The sequence below is a fragment of the Triticum urartu genome, chromosome 5 (assembly GCF_003073215.2).
Source record: "Triticum urartu cultivar G1812 chromosome 5, Tu2.1, whole genome shotgun sequence".
Lineage (NCBI taxonomy): Eukaryota > Viridiplantae > Streptophyta > Magnoliopsida > Poales > Poaceae > Triticum > Triticum urartu.
The window spans coordinates 649,966,307-649,988,633 of record NC_053026.1 but is presented as its reverse complement, the minus strand read 5'-3'; the positions used below and the strand labels follow the sequence as shown (position 1 = coordinate 649,988,633).

The 22,327-nt window shown below is 42.2% G+C and overlaps 2 protein-coding genes across 2 annotated transcripts; one reads left to right on the top strand and one right to left on the bottom strand.

Moving 5' to 3' along the window:
• Positions 1-312: 312 nt before the first annotated feature.
• On the bottom strand, positions 313-926 carry LOC125506482 (nuclear transcription factor Y subunit B-3-like). The gene is made up of 2 exons (XM_048671287.1): positions 733-926; positions 313-637 (listed from the first exon to the last, which is right to left on the bottom strand). Exons 1-2 carry the CDS (start codon positions 924-926, stop codon positions 469-471), a joined length of 363 nt encoding a protein of 120 aa, XP_048527244.1. The 3' UTR covers positions 313-468.
• Positions 927-18,039: 17,113 nt separating this feature from the next.
• On the top strand, positions 18,040-20,627 carry LOC125507621 (flavin-containing monooxygenase FMO GS-OX-like 4). The gene is made up of 6 exons (XM_048672150.1): positions 18,040-18,422; positions 18,489-18,688; positions 18,811-18,881; positions 19,200-19,349; positions 19,734-19,816; positions 19,912-20,627. The coding sequence occupies exons 1-6, from the start codon at positions 18,040-18,042 to the stop codon at positions 20,402-20,404; spliced, it is 1,380 nt and encodes a 459-aa protein (XP_048528107.1). The 3' UTR covers positions 20,405-20,627.
• The last annotated feature ends 1,700 nt before the right edge of the window (positions 20,628-22,327 follow it).

Sequence of the window (22,327 nt, the reverse complement as noted above, 5' to 3'; positions counted from 1 at the left end):
GAATTTATTAGTGAAGAACAAAAAGAGCGGCTCCCCTATTTTTTGCTGGAACAACAGTAGCCTAGCTTAGCTTCAAACAAGAATAACGAATTTGTAAGACATGTATGTCTGCCATAACCAAGCAAGCAGATTCAGTAGCTACTTAAACAGTTTAATAGTTGGACTCCGGAGACAATTCTTAGTGCTTCAAATCATCCAGTTATCTGAATAAACAGTACAGAAAAGAATTGAAGATCTCAATGACAGTAGTAATTGGAGGGATAAATCAACACTTGTTCTAAGGACAATAAGATGATTGGTGCCACGCAGTGTGGGGTCTCATCAGTCACCAAGCTGAACATGAGTGTTTAAATTTGCCAACTAGGACTAACAAAAGTGCCAAACAGAGCTTTTCAGGCTACAACAGCAACATATTAAACTATCATGGACCTACCTAACTCTCAAAGCACTAATCCATCCCCAATTAGTTCAGATAAAAAAATCCCACATGGCTAAATGGGCATGCACCTCTCTGTAATTCTGCAAATAAACCTTGAGGGGCTCAATGTACTCCTGAAAGCCTAGCATGGCCATCGCCCAGAGCAGGTCATCGATGTTGATGGTCTTGCACTTCTCCCTCTGGCACTTGTCACTCGCCCTACAATACAGACAAGACAAAATGGCGACAGGTCAGCACCAGACCACACTTGATTCGGGCAGGCAAAACAGAGCGGCAGCGGTCAACAGAGGCACTCACTCGCTGGCGATGAAGCAATGAACTCCGAGATGCACTCCCGCAGGGTCTCCTTGGCGTCCTTGGCGATCTTGCCGTTGGCCAGGATGGCCTTCTTCATGATGCTGCTGATGTTGGCGATGGGCAGGAACCTGTCCTGCTCCCTGATGCCGCCGAAGCCGCCGCCCGGCAGGCTCGCCGGCGCGTCCGACATCCGGCCGCCCTCCTGCAGCACACCAGCAACCCCGACAGATCCATCAGCGCACCGGCGCACCAAACCCTAGACCCCGACTTCCGGAAGTGCGGGGAGGAGGTGAGGGGAGAGGGAGGCGTACCTTATATAGACGGGCGTGTAGAGGGAGGGAGGGAAGGTGGTGAAGGGGAATGGAGGTGCGGTGAGCGCGGCGAGCGACGTCCCCGTGCTCCGCGAGCCTCCGCGGCGCCTTTCTGGCCATCGGAGGAGCTGAGGGCCGAATCCGCTGCGGTTGGCTCGCCTGCCCAAGCCCCGTCGGTGGAGAGCGCCTGCTCGATCCAGATCAAGGTCCTGATTGGCGTGGGGTTGCCTGCGAATCTTGGGGGCGGCTCTGGGCATGGGCTCGATCTTGGGTCGGCCTCAACCTCGTCTACGGCGAGGGTCGTCGATGGTGGCGGTGGCAGTGGCGGTGGGGTTGGGGGCGGCGGCAGATCGAGATCTGAGGGAAGGAGAAGGGGGTGGGGTTGGGGGCGTGGGCGGAGGAAGAAGAGCTGGGAGCGGGAGCGAGGTTTGGGTGCAGCGCGAGGGAAGGAGGGTGCCGCCGGTGACAGATAGGAAGGAGGGCGCCGCCGGTGAGAGAAAGGAAGGAGGGCGCCGCCGGTGCCAGCGCGAGGGAAGGAGGGTGTGGCGTGAGGGGTGAGGGAGAGGCCGATCTGGATCGGGGACAGAGAGAGGGAGGCGGCGGGCGGAAGGAAGGGATGAGAGGTGAGAGAGAGGTAGGGTTTGGTGCGGTGGGTTTTTTTTCCTTTCTTTGCATGGACGGATGGATGGACGTTGGATTGCTAGCAATGGATGGTAGGATGTCTGCCATCTCATCGATCCGTGCCACAAACGGTTCCACCAACACAATGTAGTACACACTTTGACGATTTTATAACCATCTAAATTGGTCGTAATCAATTAAATAATATGCTAAATCATGTCACCTATTTTATAACATCATAGAATTAGAAAAAAATAAGAACAATAGCATCGTGTCACAAGTGAGACTTGTTTTTCAGAAAAATAACAAACCTGGAATAATACAAATATCTTTAAAAACTGATCTCAAAAATGAGTTTTATTTGCAAAAAACATTTTCAACCTTTGGAGTGTCGAAAATGGTATATATTTTTTGAAGCACCTACCAATATTTGTTGCAAAATGGCACCACTCTATTTTTCAATAATATTAGATCATATTTTAGGTACAATTGACCAAATGCTTGTGTCTCAATAGCTGTCTATCCACCTCTCGTCAATAATTGAGGAGGTTTTTCAAGTGCCCATTTTTCATTTTTCGAGTGTCCAAAAGGGGTTTTTTTGTGAAGAACCTACCAAATAATTGTTGTGAAATTGGACCAAATCATTTTTCTAAAATGCTATGCCATATTTAATGCACAATTGACCAAATGGTTGGGTGTAAAGAGTTTTGATCCTCCTCTCGTGAAAAAGACAAATTTCCGCCGATTCAGTAGGAAGCGGGTCAAATTTGAACTGCAGCTGCATCATAGTTTGCTATTATTTTTTACAAAAATCATTTCTAGGTACATAAGTACCTATTTAATCAGAGAAACACCAATAAAATTCCAAGATTCAACCACTAGCTAGGAACGGTCATTCCCGCCGTTTTGACCGCATTTTGAAACGGGCATAAAAAATTCAAAAAAATTCAAAAAATTGGAAAACCTTCGCATTGTGTCATTATATGTGGCCAAGTTCCCAGGGAAAATAACAAACTTGTAATACGGCAATTATTTTAAAAAAGTGTTCTCAGAAACGAGCTATCACGTGTGGAGATCAATGACTTTCAAGCCAAATGATCAATCTTATGGCCACATTCATGGCATAGTTTGTTCAAATGATCTCATATTGTGCACAAGGGTGCATATTGGAATGGCAAACAATGTTGCCTAAGGAAGTTTTCATTTTCTTTGGACAAAAAAACCATTTTCCATTTTTCGAGTGCCCAAAAGGAGGTTTTTTTGTGAAGGACCTCCCAAATAATTGTTGCAAAATTGGACCAAATCAATTTTATAAAATACTAGGCCATATTTGATTCACAATTGACCAAATGGTTAGGTGTCAAATGCCTTGATCCACCTCCGGTGAAAAAGACAAATTCTCGCCGATTCAGTAGGAAGCGGGTCAAATTTCAACTGTACCTGCCTTGTAGTTTGCTCTTTATTTTTTTCAAAAATCATTTCTAGATACATAAGTATCTATTTAATCAGAGAAACATCAAAAAATTTCCAAGATTCAACCACTAGCGAGGAACGGTCAAACCCGCCGTTTTGACCGCATTTTGAAACGGGCATAAAAAATTCAAAAAAAATCAAAAAATTGGGAAACCTTCGCATTGTGTCATTATATGTGGCCAAGTTCCCAGGAAAAATAACAAACTTGTAATACGGCAATTATTTTTAAAAAGTGTTCTCAGAAACGAGCTATCACGTGTGGAGATCAATGGCTTTCAAGCCAAATGATCAATCTTATGGCCACATTCATGTCATAGTTTGTTCAAATGATCTCATATTATGCATAAGGGTGCATATTGGAATGGCAAACAATGTTGCCTAAGGAAGTTTTCATTTTCGTTGGACGAAAAAACCATTTTCCATTTTTTGAGTGCCCGAAAGGAAGTTTTTTGTGAAGGACCTCCCAAATAATTGTTGCAAAATTGGACCAAATCAATTTTATAAAATACTAGGCCATATTTGATTCACAATTGACCAAATGGTTAGGTGTCAAATGCCTTGATCCACCTCCGGTGAAAAAGACAAATTCTGGCCGATTCAGCAGAAAGCGGGTCAAATTTCAACTATACCTGCCTTGTAGTTTGCTCTTTATTTTTTCAAAAATCATTTATAGATACATAAGTATGTATTTAATCAGAGAAACATCAAAAAATTTCCAAGATTCAACCACTAGCTAGGAACGGTCAAACCCGCCGTTTTGACCGCATTTTGAAACGGGCATAAAAAATTCAAAAAAATCGAAAAATTGGGAAACCTTCGCATTGTGTCATTATATGTGGCCAAGTTCCCAGGAAAAATAACAAACTTGTAATACGGCAATTCTTTTAAAAAAGTGTTCTCAGAAATGAGCTATCATGCATGAAGATTCATGGCTTTCAAGCCAAATGATCAATCTTATGGCCACATTCATGGCATAGTTTGTTCAAATGATCTCATATTATGCACAAGGGTGCATATTGGAATGGCAAACAATGTTGCCTACGGAAGTTTTCATTTTTGTTGGACGAAAAAACCATTTTCCATTTTTCGAGTGCCCGAAAGGAGGTTTTTTTGGAAGGAACTACCAAATAATTGTTGCAAAATTGGACCAATAAATTTTCTAAAATACTAGGACATATTTAATGCACAATTGACAAAATGGTTGGGTGTAAAAAGTTTTGATCCACCTCTCGTGAAAAAGACAAATTTCTGCTGATTCAGCTGGAAGCGGGTCAAATTTGAACTGCAGCTGCCTCATGGTTTGCTATTTATTTTTAAAAAAAATAATTTCTAGGTACATAAGTATCTATTTAATCAGAGAAACACTAAAAGTTTTCCAAGATTCAACCACTAGGTAGGAACGGTCAAGCCCGCCGTTTTAACCGCATTTTGAAACGGGCATAAAAAATTCAAAAAAAATCGAAAAATTGGGAAACCTTCGCATTGTGTCATTATATGTGGCCAAGTTCCCAGGAAAAATAACAAACTTGTAATACGGCAATTATTTTAAAAAAGTGTTCTCAGAAACGAGTTATCATGTGTGAAGATCAATGGCTTTCAAGCCAAATGATCAATCTTATGGCCACATTCGTGGCATAGTTTATTCAAATGATCTCATATTGTGCACAAGGGTGCATATTGGAATGGCAAACAATGTTGCCTAAGGAAGTTTTCATTTTCTTTGGACGAAAAAACCATTTTTCATTTTCCGAGTGCCCGAAAGGAGGTTTTTTGTGAAGGAACTACCAAATAATTGTTGCAAAATTGGACCAAATCAATTTTCTAAAATACTAGGACATATTCAATGCACAATTGACAAAATGGTTGGGTGTAAAAAGTTTTGATCCACCTCTCGTGAAAAAGACAAATTTCCGTCGATTTAGTTGGAAGCGGGTCAAATTTGAACTGCAGCTGCCTCATAGTTTGCTATTTATTTTTTCCAAAAATCATTTCTAGTTACATAAGGACCTATTTAATCATAAATACATGGTTTGGTGGCGATACGTCGAGGTTTGGGCGGTGGCCGAGGGCCCCAACTCTAGAGCGCGTAAACTCGCATGCCCGTCGCGTGGTCACCGCGTGACCGTAATGTTGCCATGTGTTCTGGGCGGCTTAGGCATGTCTAGTGGGTTGGGAACTCCCCAGGTTGGTGCTAGGAAGAAAATTACAACATAAGATTCTCACGAGAAGACCGATCAATGCTCAAACATGAATTAGCAGCCAAGTGTTTGATTAGCGGTACGGGAAATGCACATGGACAATGGGCGCGAGTTTTGGCTGAGGATGACCATCTACTAAGGAGAATGTCTTCACAAATTTTTAGCTCAAAAGGAGGACCCTAGGTGGTACTTGCTTTGCAAAGTACCACGCTGGACAAAAATATGAATGTTGAAGCTGGGCTCAAAATAATGAATGGATTGAGCTGAAATTTTGTGGAGGATGGTTATTTGGGCATAGGAAAGCATTGTAGAAAATTGATACCATTTGGACATGCCAAATTAGTACTTCCTTCACAATGCTCTTCTATGGACAGAAACTTGGGAAAACTAGTGAGAGAGATTGGATGAATGAAATGAGCTCGAAATTGGTGTAGGTAAGTTACTTAGGTATGGTCATGCGCTGGTCAATTTTCAGATCATTTGGGTAAGCCTAGCTAGTACTTACTTCACAAAGCTTCTCTCGAGGTAGAAACTTTGGAAATTTCCCGAGAAAGATTTACTAGGAAAATTGAGCTGAATATTATCATGTGGCAATGATTTGGGTATGGAAGAGTGCCCGAAAAGTTTGAGGGTAATAGGAGGGGTCTATATAACACTTGCTTTGCAACGTGCCAATTTGGCCATAAAATATAAATTGAACCTGGGCTCACATAGATGATTTGACTGAGCTGCAATTTGGAGGAGGGTGATAATTTGGGCATATGAAGAAACTGTATAAATTTCATGTCATTTAGAGATATAAAAAAGGTACTTCCTTCACAATGCTTCTAGGTGGACAAAAACTTTGGAAATTTGCCGAGGAAGATTCGCTAGGAAAATGGAGCTGAATTTTGTCATGCGGTAATGATTTGGATAGGAAAGAGTTCCCAAAAATTCGTAGGGCAATCAAGAATATATAAATAGCACTTCCTTCATAAAGTGTTGTTGTGAACATAATAGGAAAATGAATATTGTTGAATTAGTTTTGAACTAGGCAAGGAAGGATTTTTACATATTTGATGAAGATATGACCCAAAGAATTTATGAGATTTTTTTGGGAATTTTGGGAATGATGAAATATAGATTGCTTCACAACCTAGGGCAAAAACTGCCACATGGACATGACACATAGGCAAAACTGATGAGATGGCGCCTAGTCATCACAACCCACCACAATCTACAAGGCTATGACCATCTATATTGGTCATTAACAACTAGAAATAAGGCAGCGGACTAGCACTGTTTGCTTTGTGACCATTTTGTGTAAGGAAATTACGACCTTTCTGACCAAAATGGTCGCAATGGTTTAGAGTTTGAAGCCCCCTGAACAGCTTTTGACCAATTGGTCTAAAATGGTCATAAATTTATGACCAATTCTTCGAGGGTCACTGACAGAAGGTCATAAGTTGACATATTTCTTATAGTGTTAGGCCCTTCGAGAGAGGTGGCCCCTCCCGGTGGACCCCCAGAACCCCTCCGGTGGCCCCGATACAATACCGATATGCCTCCGGTGACCGTATGACAACTTCCTACATATAAATCTTCACCTCCGGACCATTCCAGAACTCCTCATTGTGTCCGAGATCTCATCCGGGACTCCGAACAACATTCGGTAATCACATACAAGTCTTCCTAACAACCCTAGCGTCATCGAACCTTAAGTGTGTAGACCCTACGGGTTCGGGAACCATGCAGACATGACCGAGACAACTCTCCGGCCAATAACCAACAGTGGGATCTAGATACCCATGTTGGCTCCCACATGTTCCACGATGATCTCATCGGATGAACCACGATGTCGAGGATTCAAGCAATCCCGTATACAATTCCCTTTGTCAATCGGTACGTTACTTGCCCGAGATTCGATCGTCGGTAACCCAATACCTCGTTCAATCTCGTTACCGGCAAGTCACTTTACTCGTTCTGTAATGCATGATCCCGTGACCAACTACTTAGTCACAGTGAGCTCATTATGATGATGCGTTACCGAGTGGGCCCAGAGATACCTCTCCGTCATACGGAGTGACAAATCCCAGTCTCGATTCATGCCAACCCAACAAACACTTTCGGAGATACCTGTGGTGCACCTTTATAGCCACCCAGTTACATTGTGATGTTTGGTGCACCCAAAGCACTCCTACGGTATCCGGGAGTTGCACAATCTCATGGTCTAAGGAAATGATACTTGACATTCAGAAAAGCTCTAGCAGACGAACTACACGATCTTGTGCTATGCTTAGGATTGGGTCTTGTCCATCACATCGTTCTCCTAATGATGTGATCCCGTTATCAATGACATCCAATGTCCATGGTCAGGAAAGCGTAACCATCTATTGATCAACGAGCTAGTCAACTAGTGGCTCACTAGGGACATGTTGTGGTCTATGTATTCACACATGTATTACGATTTCCGGATAACACAATTATAGCATGAACAATAGACAATTATCATGAACAAGGAAATATAAAAATAACCATTTTATTATTGCCTCTAGGGCATATTTCCAACAATAATAATATAAATTATGTTTTCTACAATATTTTACATAAGAAATGGACAAAAAAAATCTCCTTTTTAGTATTTCTCACCATATATTATATATGCACATTTTTATTAAAACATTTTACATAAAATCAGGGAAATACATAAGAAATGGACAAAAATCACTAATAAGATAATAATACTAAAGAGGATAATAATACTAAAGAGGATAATAATATAACATTTTACATAAATCAGGGAAATACTTTTCAGGGGATACATAAAATCACTAATAAGATAATAATACTAAAGAGGATAATAATATAACATTTTACATAAATCACTAAAAAGTATTTCCCTGATTTTTTGTCCATTTCTTATGTAAAATGTTTTAATAAAATTAATTAAAACATTTTTATTTCCCTTATTTTATCACATTTTTATTAAAACATTTTACATAAAATCAGGGAAATACTTTTTAGTGATTTATATAAGAAATGGCTTTACCCGATTAAGCCGGTCCATAAGTGGCCACTGCGGGCGAGCTGTTTTTCGCAATGGACAAGGCATATGGGTGCTCTTCTGGTAGAGGCCACCTAATTAAGATGTAGATGTACATTCATTGCTGTGGGTGTTTGGTAGTACATAGTACGGCGGAGGACAAGGCAACGTGTTAATGGTGATCAGGTTTAAGTACCCAAGATATCAGCTACGACAATAGTTGTCCTTACGACAAACTTGGAAATGATGGGTTTTTTTGTGTGGCTGGACTTGGAGATGATGTTGAAAGAGAAGTGATGGCTCTGAAAGCCTTTGTAGAACGTGTTTCTTTGGTGGAGGTCACAAAAAATGTTAATTATGTATTTCGAAAATGTTAAACATGTGTAAAACAATGTTCCTTATGTATAAAAAATTGTACAATGTATTAAAAAAAGTAGACATCAATGTTTTTATTAATCATGTATTAAAAAATGTTCAGTGTGTACAAAAACATTATATGACTGTATAACAATAATGTACAATATTTATAAAAAACACAAATGAAAACATAAATTTGAAAAAAAAAATGTTAATCATGTCTTTAAAAAATTTCGAAATGTATAAAATAAGGTTTAGATGTATATAAAAGGTACAATGTGTATTAATAAGTTAGACACATAGTCAAAAAAACAAAAAAGGAAAGGAAATAAGAAAACAAAAAATAGAAAAATAAATAAAAAATTAATGAAAATCAATGAAAATATGAAGGAAAAACATATAAAAGGAAAGAACAGAAAAAACCCAAAGAAAACTGATGAAAGTAGTAAAAAGAAATAGAAAAAAATGAAAGAACCGATGGAATCCAAAGAAAATTGATGAAAATTACAAAAGCAAACACAGAAAAGAAACGGAAAAAAATTAAGAGGAAACAAAAGAATACCGAAGAAAACACAATGAAGCAAAGAAAAATTAAAAAATCTGATGAAAAACGTAATGAAGAACTCTTTTTTGCGAGATTAAAGAACACTAAAAGGAAGAACAAGAAAAAGTGGTGAAAACCGGATCAGTCCTACCAATAGAGAGAAACATCCCCTCGACTAAAAAAGAAGAACAAACCAACAAACTGTACAGAAAGTGAGCCCTTTAATGAAAATAAAAATCAACAAAATGACCGGCCCAAAAAACATAGATACACAGAAAACCTTGAACCGAGACATACACAACCATCCAAGGGTTACACCTTGTGGGGCTCCCGTAAGGCTCACTTTATTGGCGTACGAGCGCGTCGAGGGATGCGCCCAGCTGCCCCCATGTGTCGTCTTCTTGGGGCCCCCTCTCGATTTCGGTCTTTTATTTTTTGTATGTGTTTTCATTGTTTTGGCCTTTTGGTTTTTGCCGGCTTTTCATGCGTTTTGGAGCAATTTTTTTCTACAAAGCACACCTATGCTTCTCTATAAAGAATGAAAGTTTGTGCTTCCACGAAGAGCATAGATTTACTTCTCGTGGATGCACAAGTTTGCTTCAGTGAGATATGCTTCTCCGAAAGAGAATAAAAATCCGTGCTTTCACAAGAAACACAATTTCGTGTCTCGTGCAAGCACATATTTCCTTCCGTAATGCTTCTTGAAAAAAAGAGTATGTGCTTCTTGAAAAAGGAAAAAGTGAAAACCCGCAACTATGCTTCTGCGCTCCAGTTTTTTCTTTCTATTTTTTTTCAGTATTGGTATTTTTGTTGTCGTTTTCACGGTTTTCTTTTTTACCGTATTTTTTGGGTTTTTGGTTTCCTACCCGGTTTCCGGTTTTTCGTGAAAATAAAGTTTGTCGCAACCTATTAATGTAAGATCTAGTTTCTAATATCTCGACGTGAAAAATCTAACGATGAAAACGGCTTAGAATTTGGACGCACGGTTCAAGCTATAAAATATTTTGAATAAACAAATCTAAGAAAAAAAGGAAAACACACAGGCTGTGAAAAGTAGTGTCACTTGTTAGCGCCTGAGAAAGTGGGATGACCTTTGCCAGGGGTACCATTAACAAGTGATTTTGAAATCAGTACCGGCGACACATAACCCTATATGTATGGGCGAGACATAATACAAATCAGTACGGGCGGGAAACAAGAGCTCTTATTCATAACCCTATATCGCGCGGCTGTGCTGGGCCAAGATAAACGCTCTGATGCAGGAAACAGAAAAACCGGCTCCTGCTGTTTGCCTTGGTTTTCTTTCAAAAATAAAATAAATATATTACTAAGACCTGCTTCAGTAATGGATTTTAAATAAATATGTTGATGAATTTTAAAAATGGACTTAATATTTTTTTATAAATTTAGAAAGAAAATATTTTTTAAAATATTCATAAATGCTTACATTGTTCTCATATTTAAAATAGAATACAAGAATTCAATATATTTTTCATGAATTTGAAACCCTGAAAAAGGTGAAAAAGATAATCAAAAGGAAGTAAAACTTGTGAAAAATAAATAAAAATAAATCACGAAAAGGGAAACCTGAATGCAGGGAAAAAACATGAAACAGGAAAGTGAAAGAAAAAGTCAGATTTTTTTCTCTGATAAAATAATTTTCTTTTTCCATGTATAACCATAGTTTCCAAATGTTTGTAAATTTTCTCCAAAATACTCTAACATATATTTTTTATGTTTTGTATGTATGTGTGTAAAACATGAACTTTTTTTATTGAAACAGTTTATATAATATCTGTGGATTTTTTTTGAGATTTATATATATATAAGTAAAAACTTTAAACGATTAGCGAGTCGCACTAAGACGGTCCATAAGTAGTTGCTGGCGAGCTGTTGCTCTGAATGGACGAGGCATATGGGTTATCTTTTGGTGGAGGCCACACAGGATGTGGGTGCTTGTTAGGGCATCTCCAGCCGGCCCCCAGGATGCCCCCCACGAGCACTTTTTGCACGCCGGCGCCTAATTTTTCTCCCAGTCGGGGCCCCAAGAGCTCAGTTTTCGCCGGATTTGGCTAAAAATAGTGCCGGCGGTCCCTGGCGAAACCCAGCCCATCGGGGAGCACTTGGGGGTGGAGAGAGAAGATTTTGCATGCGTTTGGCCCACATTCAGCCTCCCACTCCCTCTCTCTCCAACCTTTTTCTCTGCCCAGGCCCGCCTCCCCACCTGTCGCCTCCCCGCCTCGCTCGCCGCCTCCACGCCAGGAACCCGTCGTCCTTGTTTGTGTCGCCGCAACCGAAGGCCATGCCGGGGAGCTCCGTCTTGGCCAGCGTCAAGGACTCAGCGGCCAGGAAGTCGTGGTCCAGGCGGCCAGGAAGCCCTGCGTCGACGAGGCGTGCGATCGGCGACGCTGTGAGCGGGCGCGGGCGGCAAGGCTTGCCACGGGCGGCCCCGGCCACGGGCAGCCACGGACCCCGAGCGTCGCGACCATGGGGGTTGCGGCTTTGACGCCGGCGCCGAGGGGGATGGCGCGGCCGCCTTGGACGCGTTCGCCATGGCTGTGGCAAACGGTCGAAGTCGGGCCCGTGCCCGTGCCCGGCCAGGCCCCAAGCCGAGGAGACCACATGGCGGACCTGGCGACGAGCCGACCATGGCGACAAGACGACGCTGCCACCGTCTAGCAGACGCGGCGGAAGTGGTGGGCTTCAGCGGCCGGATCTTGCCTTCGTCGAAGAGCTCGTCGACAGCTGATCCGGCTCCTGCGGGCGCGAGCGGCCAGGCGCGAGCAGCACGAGCGCGCGAGCGGCCAGACGCAGGCGCGAGCGGCCGGGCGCGGGCGAGCACGCGAGCGGCAAGCAGCACGGGCGCGGGCGCGGATGCAGATGGGGCGGATACGGTGGCGCAGTGAGTACGACGGGCCTCGCTTGGGGTGGATACGACTGGAGATTTTCTCGTTCGCAGGACAAAATTCTCGCCGGCAGCCCCCCAAGCGGCGATAAAAACGCCTCCTGGGGGGCCGAACGGCTGGAGATGCCCTTACATACGTGGAAGGGAAGACAAGGTGTTAATGTTGAATGTGCAAAATCGTAAGATTTGAAGAATGGGCTCATGTTGGCAATTCATTTAGGCTGCAATAGAGTTGTTGTTAACACTGATAGCCAGTTGGTGATTGATGCAATGATGCAGGGCGGATCACTTTTTAGAAGGTGCTCCGGCTCGGCATCGAGGAGTCCAAGCGTCCCGCGAGGGCGGCCTCCCGGGCGAAAGTAGCCCGACTCTTACTAGTAGAAAAATGGCCTAATGTAAAGCTCATTAGTCCCGGTTTGTAATTGAACCGGTAATAATATGACCATTAGTGCCGTTTCGAACGGCTAGGCGGGCGCTCGTTAGTATCGGTTCGTGACACAAACCGGTACTAAAGAGGTTGTGGCAGGCTGTTGCCAGGCTTGGGCCCCATCAGCCCCTTTAGTACCGGTTCATGCCGCAAAACGGTACTAGATTTTTTTTAGTTGATTTTTTCGGCAACGTTTTTTACCACCTTAAATATGTTACTTCTCAAACTATTACAATCACTTGGTCTTAATTGAACTCTACGTGTATAATTTGTGGCCGCAATATGAGTCTTCTCCGGTTTCTAAATCGGTGAGGACTCATATTGACAATTCAGATTGTACACAAAAAGATCATTGATAATCAATGTATTTTTTATGTATATTTTTACATGTTTACACATAGCAGTAACGCGTTTTGGCTGAAAGGCGCTACTGATCAATGTATTTTTGATGTATATTTTTACATGTTTACACAACCGCTTTCGAGGTATCAGAGTTTCGGACGAAAACTCATCTGTTACAAACGCATTTCATTTTTTTAAACTTATTACAACTCCAGACTTTTCGTGCGTTCATTATGCACCATTCAAAGTCACGTCATCAACTTTCAACCCTTCCTGTCTTCATTTTCTATTTTTCATACATTTACTGATTTGTTTTGAGCTAAATGACTCTGAAATTGAAAAGCACTACAAATAAACTTTGAAAATGTGAAACTTGACATGTACCATCATTTCAACCACATAGCATGTGCAAAAAATTAGATATGATTATGGCAAAACTGGATGCACTTCATGTACAAACTAGACAATCTCTTTCGAGGTATCAGATTTCGGACGAAAACTCATCTGTTAGAAAGGCACTTCATTTTTTAAACTTATTACAACTCTAGACTTTTTGTGCATTCAGTACGCACCATTCAAAGCCACGTCATCAACTTTCAACCCTTTCTGCCTTCGTTTCTATTTTTCATGCATTTACTGATTTATTTTGAGCTAAATGACCCTGAAATTAAAAAGCACTATAAATGAACTCTGAAAAGGTTGAAACTTGGCATGGTAGCATCATTTCACTCACATAGCATGTGCAAAAAAGTAAAGAGAGTTCCGGCAAAAACTGGATGCACTTCGTGTACAAACTGGACAATCTCTTTCGAAGTATCATGGTTTCAGACGATAACTCATCTGTTACAAAGACATTTCATTTTTTAAAACTTATTACAACTCCAGACTTTGCGTGCGTTCAGTATGCACCATTCAAAACGACGTCATCAACTTTCAACCCTTTCTGCCTTCATTTTATTTTTTTCATGCATTTACTGATTTGTTTTGAGCTAAATGACCCTGAAATTAAAAAAGCACTACAAATGAACTCTGAAAAGGTTGAAACTGGGCATGATATCATCATTTCACCCACATAACATGTACAAAAAAGTAGAGAGGGTTACGACAAAAACTGGATGCATTTCGTGTACAAACTGGACAATGTTTTTCGAAGTATCAGGGTTTCGGATCAAAACTCATCTGTTACAAAGGCACTCATTTTTTAAAACTTATTACAACTCTAGACTTTATGTGCGTTCAGTATGTACCATTCAAACCCACGTCATCAACTTTCAACCCTTTATGTCTTCATTTTATATTTTTCATGCATTTACTGATTTGTTTTGAGCTAAATGACATTGAAATTGAAAAGCACTACAAATGAACTCTGAAAGACTGAAACTTGGTATGGTATCATCATTTCACCCACATAACATGTGTGCAAAAAAGTAGAGACGGTTACGGCAAAAATTGGATGCACTTCGTGTACAAAACTGGACAATCTCTTTCGAAGTATAAGAGTTTCGGACGAAAACTCATCTGTTAAAAGGCATTTCATTTTTTAAACTTATTACAACTCCAGACTTTGTGTGCGTTCATTATGCACCATTCAAAGCCACGTCATCAACTTTCAACCCTTTCTGCCTTTATTTTCTATTTTTTTTATGCATTTACTAATTTGTTTTGAGCTAAATGACCCTGAAATTGAAAAGCACTACAAATGAACTCTGAAAAGGTTGAAACTTGGCATGGTATCATTATTTCACACACATAACATGTGCAAAAAAGTAGAGACGGTTACGGCAAAAATTGGATGCACTTTGTGTACAAACTGGACAATCTATTTCGAAGTATCAGGATTTCGGACGAAAACACATCTGTTACAAAGGCACTTCATTTTTTTAAAATTATTTCAACTCCAGACTTTTTGTCCATTGTGCGTTTATAAATCAATGCGGCTGCCTTTCGCTTGGCGAGGTGGGACTAAACTGTGTGCATCGTAGGGTGGCAACGCACCCCCTTTAATACCGGTTCGTGGCTCCAAACTAGTGATAAAACACACTAATATTAAACATAAGAAAAAAGAATCACAAAAAAAATCTATTTTTAAAGTTAAGTTATTCACAAACTAGTGATTCACACAAATTTCAAATAATTCAAATTTAAACTATTCAAACTTGAAAACTAGTGGCACTAATAGAAAGTTTGTAATTTTTTGTACCCAAAGCAAAAATATTCACAAAGAAACTCTAAATATAGCAAAAAACAAATCAGAAATAAACAAAGCAGAAAAGAAAAAAACTACATATAAAAAACACCTTTGTGCGCTGGCCAGTGGACCCGCTTGTCCCTGGGCCAGGATGCAGGCCCGTAAGGCCCAGCGGGCCCACAGGGCAGGGCGGCAAAATTAGGTCCGGAAGCCTGCTATAGAGAGGAGATTGAGAGAGCTGCCACACTGGTGTTTATAAACCAGTGCGGACGCCCCTCGACTAGCGAGGTGGGACTAAATTTGCAGCACCGCACCTGCGCCAGCGCACCCCTTTAGTATCGGTTCATGGCTCCAACCGGTACTAAAGGGGGTACCGGTTGGAGCCATGATCCGGTACTAAAGGGGGTCGCTTCCCGCTGTTTGGCCTGGCCAAATTTGACTTTTAGTACCGGTTGGTGGCTCCAATCGGTACGAAAGGCCCTTCCTATATATATAGCACTTATGGAAATTTTAGTTAGTTTCTTCTTCATCTGCTTCGTCGCGTCGCGCCCGTCCCCGTCCCCGTCGCCGTCGTGCCAGTCCCAGTCCCCTCCCTATATGATCCAATTAATTAAAATTTTACTATAGAACTAGTTTATTTTTAGTAAGAAAATTAATAGAACTAGTTTATTTTTAGTAAGTGCTTAGTTGAATTAGTTGAATTAATAGAACTAGTAAGTGTTTATCAATTAATGTTTCAACTATGAGCATAGAAAATGTCTGACAACGAAAAGGATTTCGGTATGTGCGAATACTACGAAGATGAGCGCGACATGTGCGACATAAATTTCCTAGTTGATGGTAGGCGCCTCAGCGTCAAGCTGGATGAGATATTCGAAGTGGATACAATAAGTCGCAACGACAAGTCTTTTTTCGTAATTAAGCACGACTTATACTTCATTTGCTTCAACTTATAATTTTAAATTTTTACTATTCTACTAGCGTATCCCCTGCCATGCAAGAATTTTTGTTTTGGATAAGATTGGTTTCAGTCCTATGAAAACTATGGAAATAAAGAGAGTTTACTTGAAGACCGAGTATGGTTATACTTTCTACGCAAAATTATACAAGGCTTATGCATTTGAGCCTGATATGGTTATCACTTTTTATATTCGTCCGGAAGATGATATTGAAGGTAATATCGACATCTGAGTCGATGTGCAGACGCCTTCAGTTTTACCATTATGTGAGTTTCTCAACCATATTTATGTCTTCGATATTGTTTATTCAAAAAAGTTGACAACTAATTTCTATTGACAACTTATTTCCATTCAAGTAAATATGTTCGGCGCTTGGTAGACACGACCGACCGCTGTCCCGGGGCTGAACTAAACTGCGAGGAGATAACTCATTATGTTTCATGGCTTGAAGATCTTGATGCTGTCAAGAGAAATTATTTTCCTAGACTTTCAAATCTTAGTACTTAAAACGTGCGACCAATAGTGTTCGTATTGAACTACGGTCACATCTATTTAGAAAAGATGGTAAGATTTTTTACTATTTGTCCTCAGTGCATCTTTTGCATACATTATTGTTTAAGCCAAACTTCATTGCTAAGTATGTTACTATACGATATTCTTCAACAGAGACTCCCGGTGATAGTTGTGCCTCAGTGGATCGAGACTAACGGTCGCATGTCAATGGTTAGTTTACGGTCAAGACATCCTACAACGCACATGAGTGCATTTAGTATTTCTAAAATCGAGGAATGCATAATAGTGAAAGACTGGAGTAAAATTATGAAAGATCACAGAGAAGTACTAGGGGGCAGCAATCAGAAACGCAGCCCACGATTAGGAGACAGGGGGCAATAATCCTAGCTAATTGATCAAGTAATATATATGGATAATCCATATTACTTGATCACTTAGGATCCATCCACTTAATACTAATCCGCGGTTCTTTCATCTAATGATTTAATAACTCATTATAATATAAAAAATCTCTAAATTAAATGGAAAACACAAAATTAAAGAAAAAATAAATAATAAAACCAGAACTCCCAAACCTTTTAGTACCGGTTGGTGTTACAAACGGTACTAAAGGACTCTACGCCCCCGACGATGGCTCGTGCCACGTGGTGGCCCTTTAGTGACGGTTCGTGCTGAACCGGTACTAAAGAGGGGGGGGGGGCTTTAGTCCACACCCTTTAGTGTCGGTTATAGAACCGGCATTAAAGGGCCTTTCGAACCGGTGATGATGCCCGGTTCTGCACTAGTGTGTCCAAGGACTTGCGTTGCCCGACATCTAGTTGGGATCATCTCTTCCTCCTCCTCCTTCTCCTCCTCGTTTGATAGTGGCATGCCGAGAGACGACAACAATGACTCCCCTCCGGCGGCGGACACCTACGCTGAGGAGCACAACCAGCACTCCCGTGACCCCAAGAAGAATGGACTTGTGAGGAAGTGGTGAAGTCGGGCGCCCTCCCCCTCCGTTTATCTATCGTTTGTATCTAGGTGTGGTGACGAACCTATACATTTTTGGTCCGATTGCAAAACCGGAGCTATGCTATGTTCAAATGTGACCTATGTTCATCTCACATTGCATGGTTGTATGGATTTGGGAGACAAATAATGGGTGATCGATCACTGTCCAGGGACTATAGGAAGCCAAACTTGACTCTCATGATTGTAGATGCTCTAACAGACATGCTACACACATTCCTAGCTAATGGACCTGCCAAGCAGCTGATGTAGTCCTGTACGCGCTTGGATCTCAATGCTTTCGAAACGGTGAAGACGACTAAAACAAGTTTCTGGTCAGTCAACTGCCCCCAAATTTGTTTTGAGGACTGACCTCTAGGGGTCTAGCTGGTCCAAAATATACTAGGAGAAGCAACTGGTAGTCTTATAGAGAAACTAAAGATTGACGCGCGAATGGAGGAAAATGGCCAGCTCGATCAACTGCTCCACATGAAAAAGACGACACACCCGACGACGAGAGAGCAGACCAGCCGAGACTTGGAGACTTTTCCTCCTCCGATGTCATCGTCGCGCGTCGCCGTGATCGGCGCGGGGGCAGCCGGCCTGGTGGCGGCGCGCGAGCTGCGGCGCGAGGGCCACGCGCCTGTCGTCTTCGAGCGCGCAGCCGGCGTGGGCGGCACCTGGCGCTACGACGACGCGGCCTCGGCGGACCCGCTCGGTGCCGGTGGCGTCCACGGGAGCCTCTACGCGTCCCTCCGCACCAACCTGCCCCGCGAGTGCATGGGCTTCCTCGACTTCCCCTTCGTCGCCGATGAGGGCTCCGTTGACCCGCGCAGGTTCCCCGGGCACCAGGAGGTGCTCCGGTAACTCGAGGCGTTCGCGCGGCGGTTCGATCTCCTCAGGCTGGTCCGGCTCCAGACGGAGGTGGTCGGCGTCCGCCGCAGCTGTGACGAAGCAGGCGCCGCGGGCTGGAGTGTGTCGTATTGCTCGAGGAAGCTCGCCGGCGCCGGAAGCGACCTAGAGGGGGAGCAGTCGGAGGTGTTCGACGCCGTCGTCGTCTGCAACGGCCACTTCGCCGAGCCTCGCCTGGCGGACATTGCCGGTAATGCATCGATCCATGCCAGTCATGTTACATACTGTGTATGCACGCGGTACTGGTCAGTGAAGTTACTAGTAGGCATTTTCATGGCGATGGATCGATGTAGCGAGATGAATGATGTGCAGGCATAAGCGGCTGGCCCGGGAAGCAGATGCACAGCCACAGCTACCGTGTGCCCGACCCGTTCCACGGCCAAGTGCGTCTCATCTACCCACCCTCCGTTTCCATTTTACTTTGCATATTAGTTTTGTCCTAATTAAGTCCACCTTTATAAAGTTTGATCATGTATATTTTTCGAAAAAGGACACTTTATTACTTAAAAGTTTGACCATGTATATAGAAAACAATATGGCTATTTACAGTAAATAAGCATGCATAATGTGGAACGGCCATGTATATAGTAGTATCATCCATCGCCTTAATTTCTTCTTAATGTGTGGCCGGCCACACTGCTTGTTCTTAATTTTGTGGCTAGGCTGATTAAATTTGCAACATGCATGCATCTTATTGGTAGGTCGTGGTGATAATTGGGTACAATCCCAGCGGGATGGACATCTCGAGGGACATCGGCGGCGTGGCCAAGGAGGTCCATGTCGCCATTCGAGCGGCGCCTGCCGAGATGCAGAGCAGCACTGCCCATGCCAACCTGTGGCTGCATCCCATGGTAATTGGTATACACAATATATATATCATCTCATGACGCCCAGATCCAATCCCCTCGTCACATCGAGCTACTTTTTCAAATGGTTGGATGCACCGATGTTAAATACTTTCGTATCGTTTTTTATTATCTATGCAATCTATCATTTTATTTATGTAAATTTATCATTTTTTTATTATCCATGCTTCCGAAAATATTGTAAAAAATGAACGCGCGCTATATTTTTTACGAGCTGCATTTTAGCGCGACTGCTGGAGTCAGCGCTGCGCGTCGCGTCAAACCAGATGATGGGCGCGCGGCAAAGCTGTTTTTTACGCGCGGCGTGTTCGGCGCCTGTTGAAGATGCTCTAATCACGTCAAGCTACTTCTTCGAATGGTTGGATGCAGATCGATCGTGCCGAGGAGGACGGCAGCGTGGTGTTCCAGGATGGCGGCCGGGTGAAGGCGGACGCCATCGTGCACTGCACTGGGTACGTACATCTTGCCGAATTAAGGCTCCACCGAGGTCTCAAATTATGCCGGCAATGGAGATCAACTTTGACTGATGGAGATGTGCTCGTCGTAGGTACAAGTACAGCTTCCCGTTCCTCGGCCACGACTCGGCTATCACGGTGGACGACAACCGTGTGGGCCCGCTGTACAAGCACGTGTTCCCGCCGCGGCTGGCCCCTAGCATCTCCTTCGTCGGACTGCCATTCAAGGGAATCCTTTTCCCGGTGTTCCAGCTCCAGAGCAGCTGGGTGGCCGGTGTTCTGTCGGGGAAGATCGAGCTCCCGTCGCCGGAGGAGATGATAGTGGACGTGGCGTCCTTCTACTCGGACATGGAGGCCCGCGGACACCCCAAGAGGTTCACCCACAACCTCGGCGCAAGCACGTTCGAGTATGAGGACTGGCTGGTTGAGCGGTGCGGGCTGGATACCATCGAGGAGTGGAGGAAGGCGATCTACGTCGCGGCGAGAGGCAGGGTGAGGGACAGGCCTGAGAGCTACCGGGACGAGTGGGACGAGGACGCCCAACTGCTGGAGCAGGCGCACCGTGATCTCGCCAATCATCTCTGATCTCACCTCATCATAACGACGGCAGCTTGCGATTTGGCTTTGGCTTACCGGCAAATGGAATTGTTTTTAAAAACTGGGAAATGGAATGGTTGATGATTGTGAGGACAAGGAATATGTATTATTTTACACTTCTTCTTCGGTACAACCCTCTGAACACATCAACGGACAAGATCTGTCATCCCTCTGAACACATCAATGGACAAGATCTCTTCATACCCTTTCATAATAAATGGTAGGATGATTTTTTTAGAAAATACGACGCAGAGATCTATCACGTTTTGAGTCCATCTTGAACCAGCCCATTAGTGAGTATGTACGCTAGCAATGATAGAAAATCCAAAAAAATAGTGAGCCTGTTAGGAATCGAAAACAGGATGATTGATGATTGTGACGCCAAGGAGTATGTATTATTTTTCACTTCTTCTTGGGTACAACCCCCTGAATACATCAACGGACAAGATCTATCACCCCTCTGAACACATCAACGAATAAGATCTGTCCATACCCTTTCATAATAAAGGGTAGGATGGTCTTTCTAAAAATACGACGCAGAGATCTATCACGTTCTGAGTCCATCTTGAACCAGCCCATTAGTGAGTATGTACGCTAGCAATGATAGAAAATCAAAAGAAAATTAGTGAGCCTGTTAGGAATAGAACACAGGATGGTTGATGATTGTGAGGACAAGGAGTATGTATTATTTTTCACTTCTTTTTCGGTACAACCCCCTGAACACATCAATGGACAATATATATCACCCCCTGAACACATCAACGGATAAAATCTGTCCATACCCTTTTATAATAAAGGGTATGATGGTCTTTCTAGAAAATACGACGCAGAGATCTATCACGTTTTGAGTCCATCTTGGACAAGCTCATTAGTGAGTATGTACGCTAGCATTTATAAAAAATCAAAAGAAAATTAGTGAGCCTGTTAGGAATCGAACACAGGACCTCCAGGGGTTGTGAAACTGCTAATAGCCACCAAAACCATCATAATCACGTTATACGTACGGAGCGCAGATGTTTATCACCTAGAATGGATGTACTGTAGGTGTTTTTTAATTAGAAATACAGTAGCAGATCAAAATTGTTATTGTACAACCGGGCCGGACATTCTATCTAAAGCGTATTTTATAGCTAAAAAAACTAATGTGTTTTTCATATTTTGGAATATTTTTCAAAAACATGAATACTTTTAAAGATACGAAAAAAATAAAAAATTGAACTTCTTTTGGAAACGCACATTTTCTTCAAATTTCCGATCCTCTTTTATGAAAAATACTTTGATTTTGTGAATATTTTACAAATTTTATGAACAGCTTTTCAGAATTGTCAACATTTTTCTGAAACTGCAAACATTTTTTCGAAAATATGAATAATTTATCAAATTTGTGAACATTTTGTGGAAAACAGTAATTTTTAAATTTCTGAACATTAAAAAATGCAAACCGTTTTAAAAATTGGCGAGCATTATTCTAAGACACAAACATTTTTTCAAATTTACAAATATTTTTTCAAATATACTAACATTTCTGAAAGCATTTATTATTTTCTAGGGCCTAAGCATTTTTTTTGCAATTATTTTCATTTTTCTTCTCTTTTTGTTAATCCATTTTTCTACTTTTGAACTTTATTCGAACACTCTCCATTGAACATGATATTCTTTGGAAATATTAGACCTGCCCCCAAATTTTGGAAGCAAGTGGGCATGCCCATGTTAGGCATCCATGCCTGGTCTAAATGACTTCCGACACCGTATGCACGTTGCAACATGTTCTGTCCTCAATTCTCATTTTTTTTTTCACCGAGAAAACTCCAGGAAATGCAAAACTTGTCGAAAACCCAAACAACTTGTCATGATGCCTTGAATTGGTCATATGAGGTCCTTGAAAAAAATGAAGTAATTTCAAAGATGTCA

Bases quoted from the DNA above. Each gene is read 5' to 3' on its own strand.
- LOC125506482 (XM_048671287.1), bottom strand. From the start codon at position 926: ATGTCGGACGCGCCGGCGAGCCTGCCGGGCGGCGGCTTCGGCGGCATC. The intron at 638-732 runs GTGCCTCTGTTG...TCTGTATTGTAG, and splicing joins GCTTCATCGCCAGCGAGTGA to GGCGAGTGACAAGTGCCAGA.
- LOC125507621 (XM_048672150.1), top strand. From the start codon at position 18,040: ATGGAGGAAAATGGCCAGCTCGATCAACTGCTCCACATGAAAAAGACG. The intron at 18,689-18,810 runs GTAATGCATCGA...AATGATGTGCAG, and splicing joins TCGCCTGGCGGACATTGCCG to GCATAAGCGGCTGGCCCGGG. The intron at 19,817-19,911 runs GTACGTACATCT...TGCTCGTCGTAG, and splicing joins GCCATCGTGCACTGCACTGG to GTACAAGTACAGCTTCCCGT.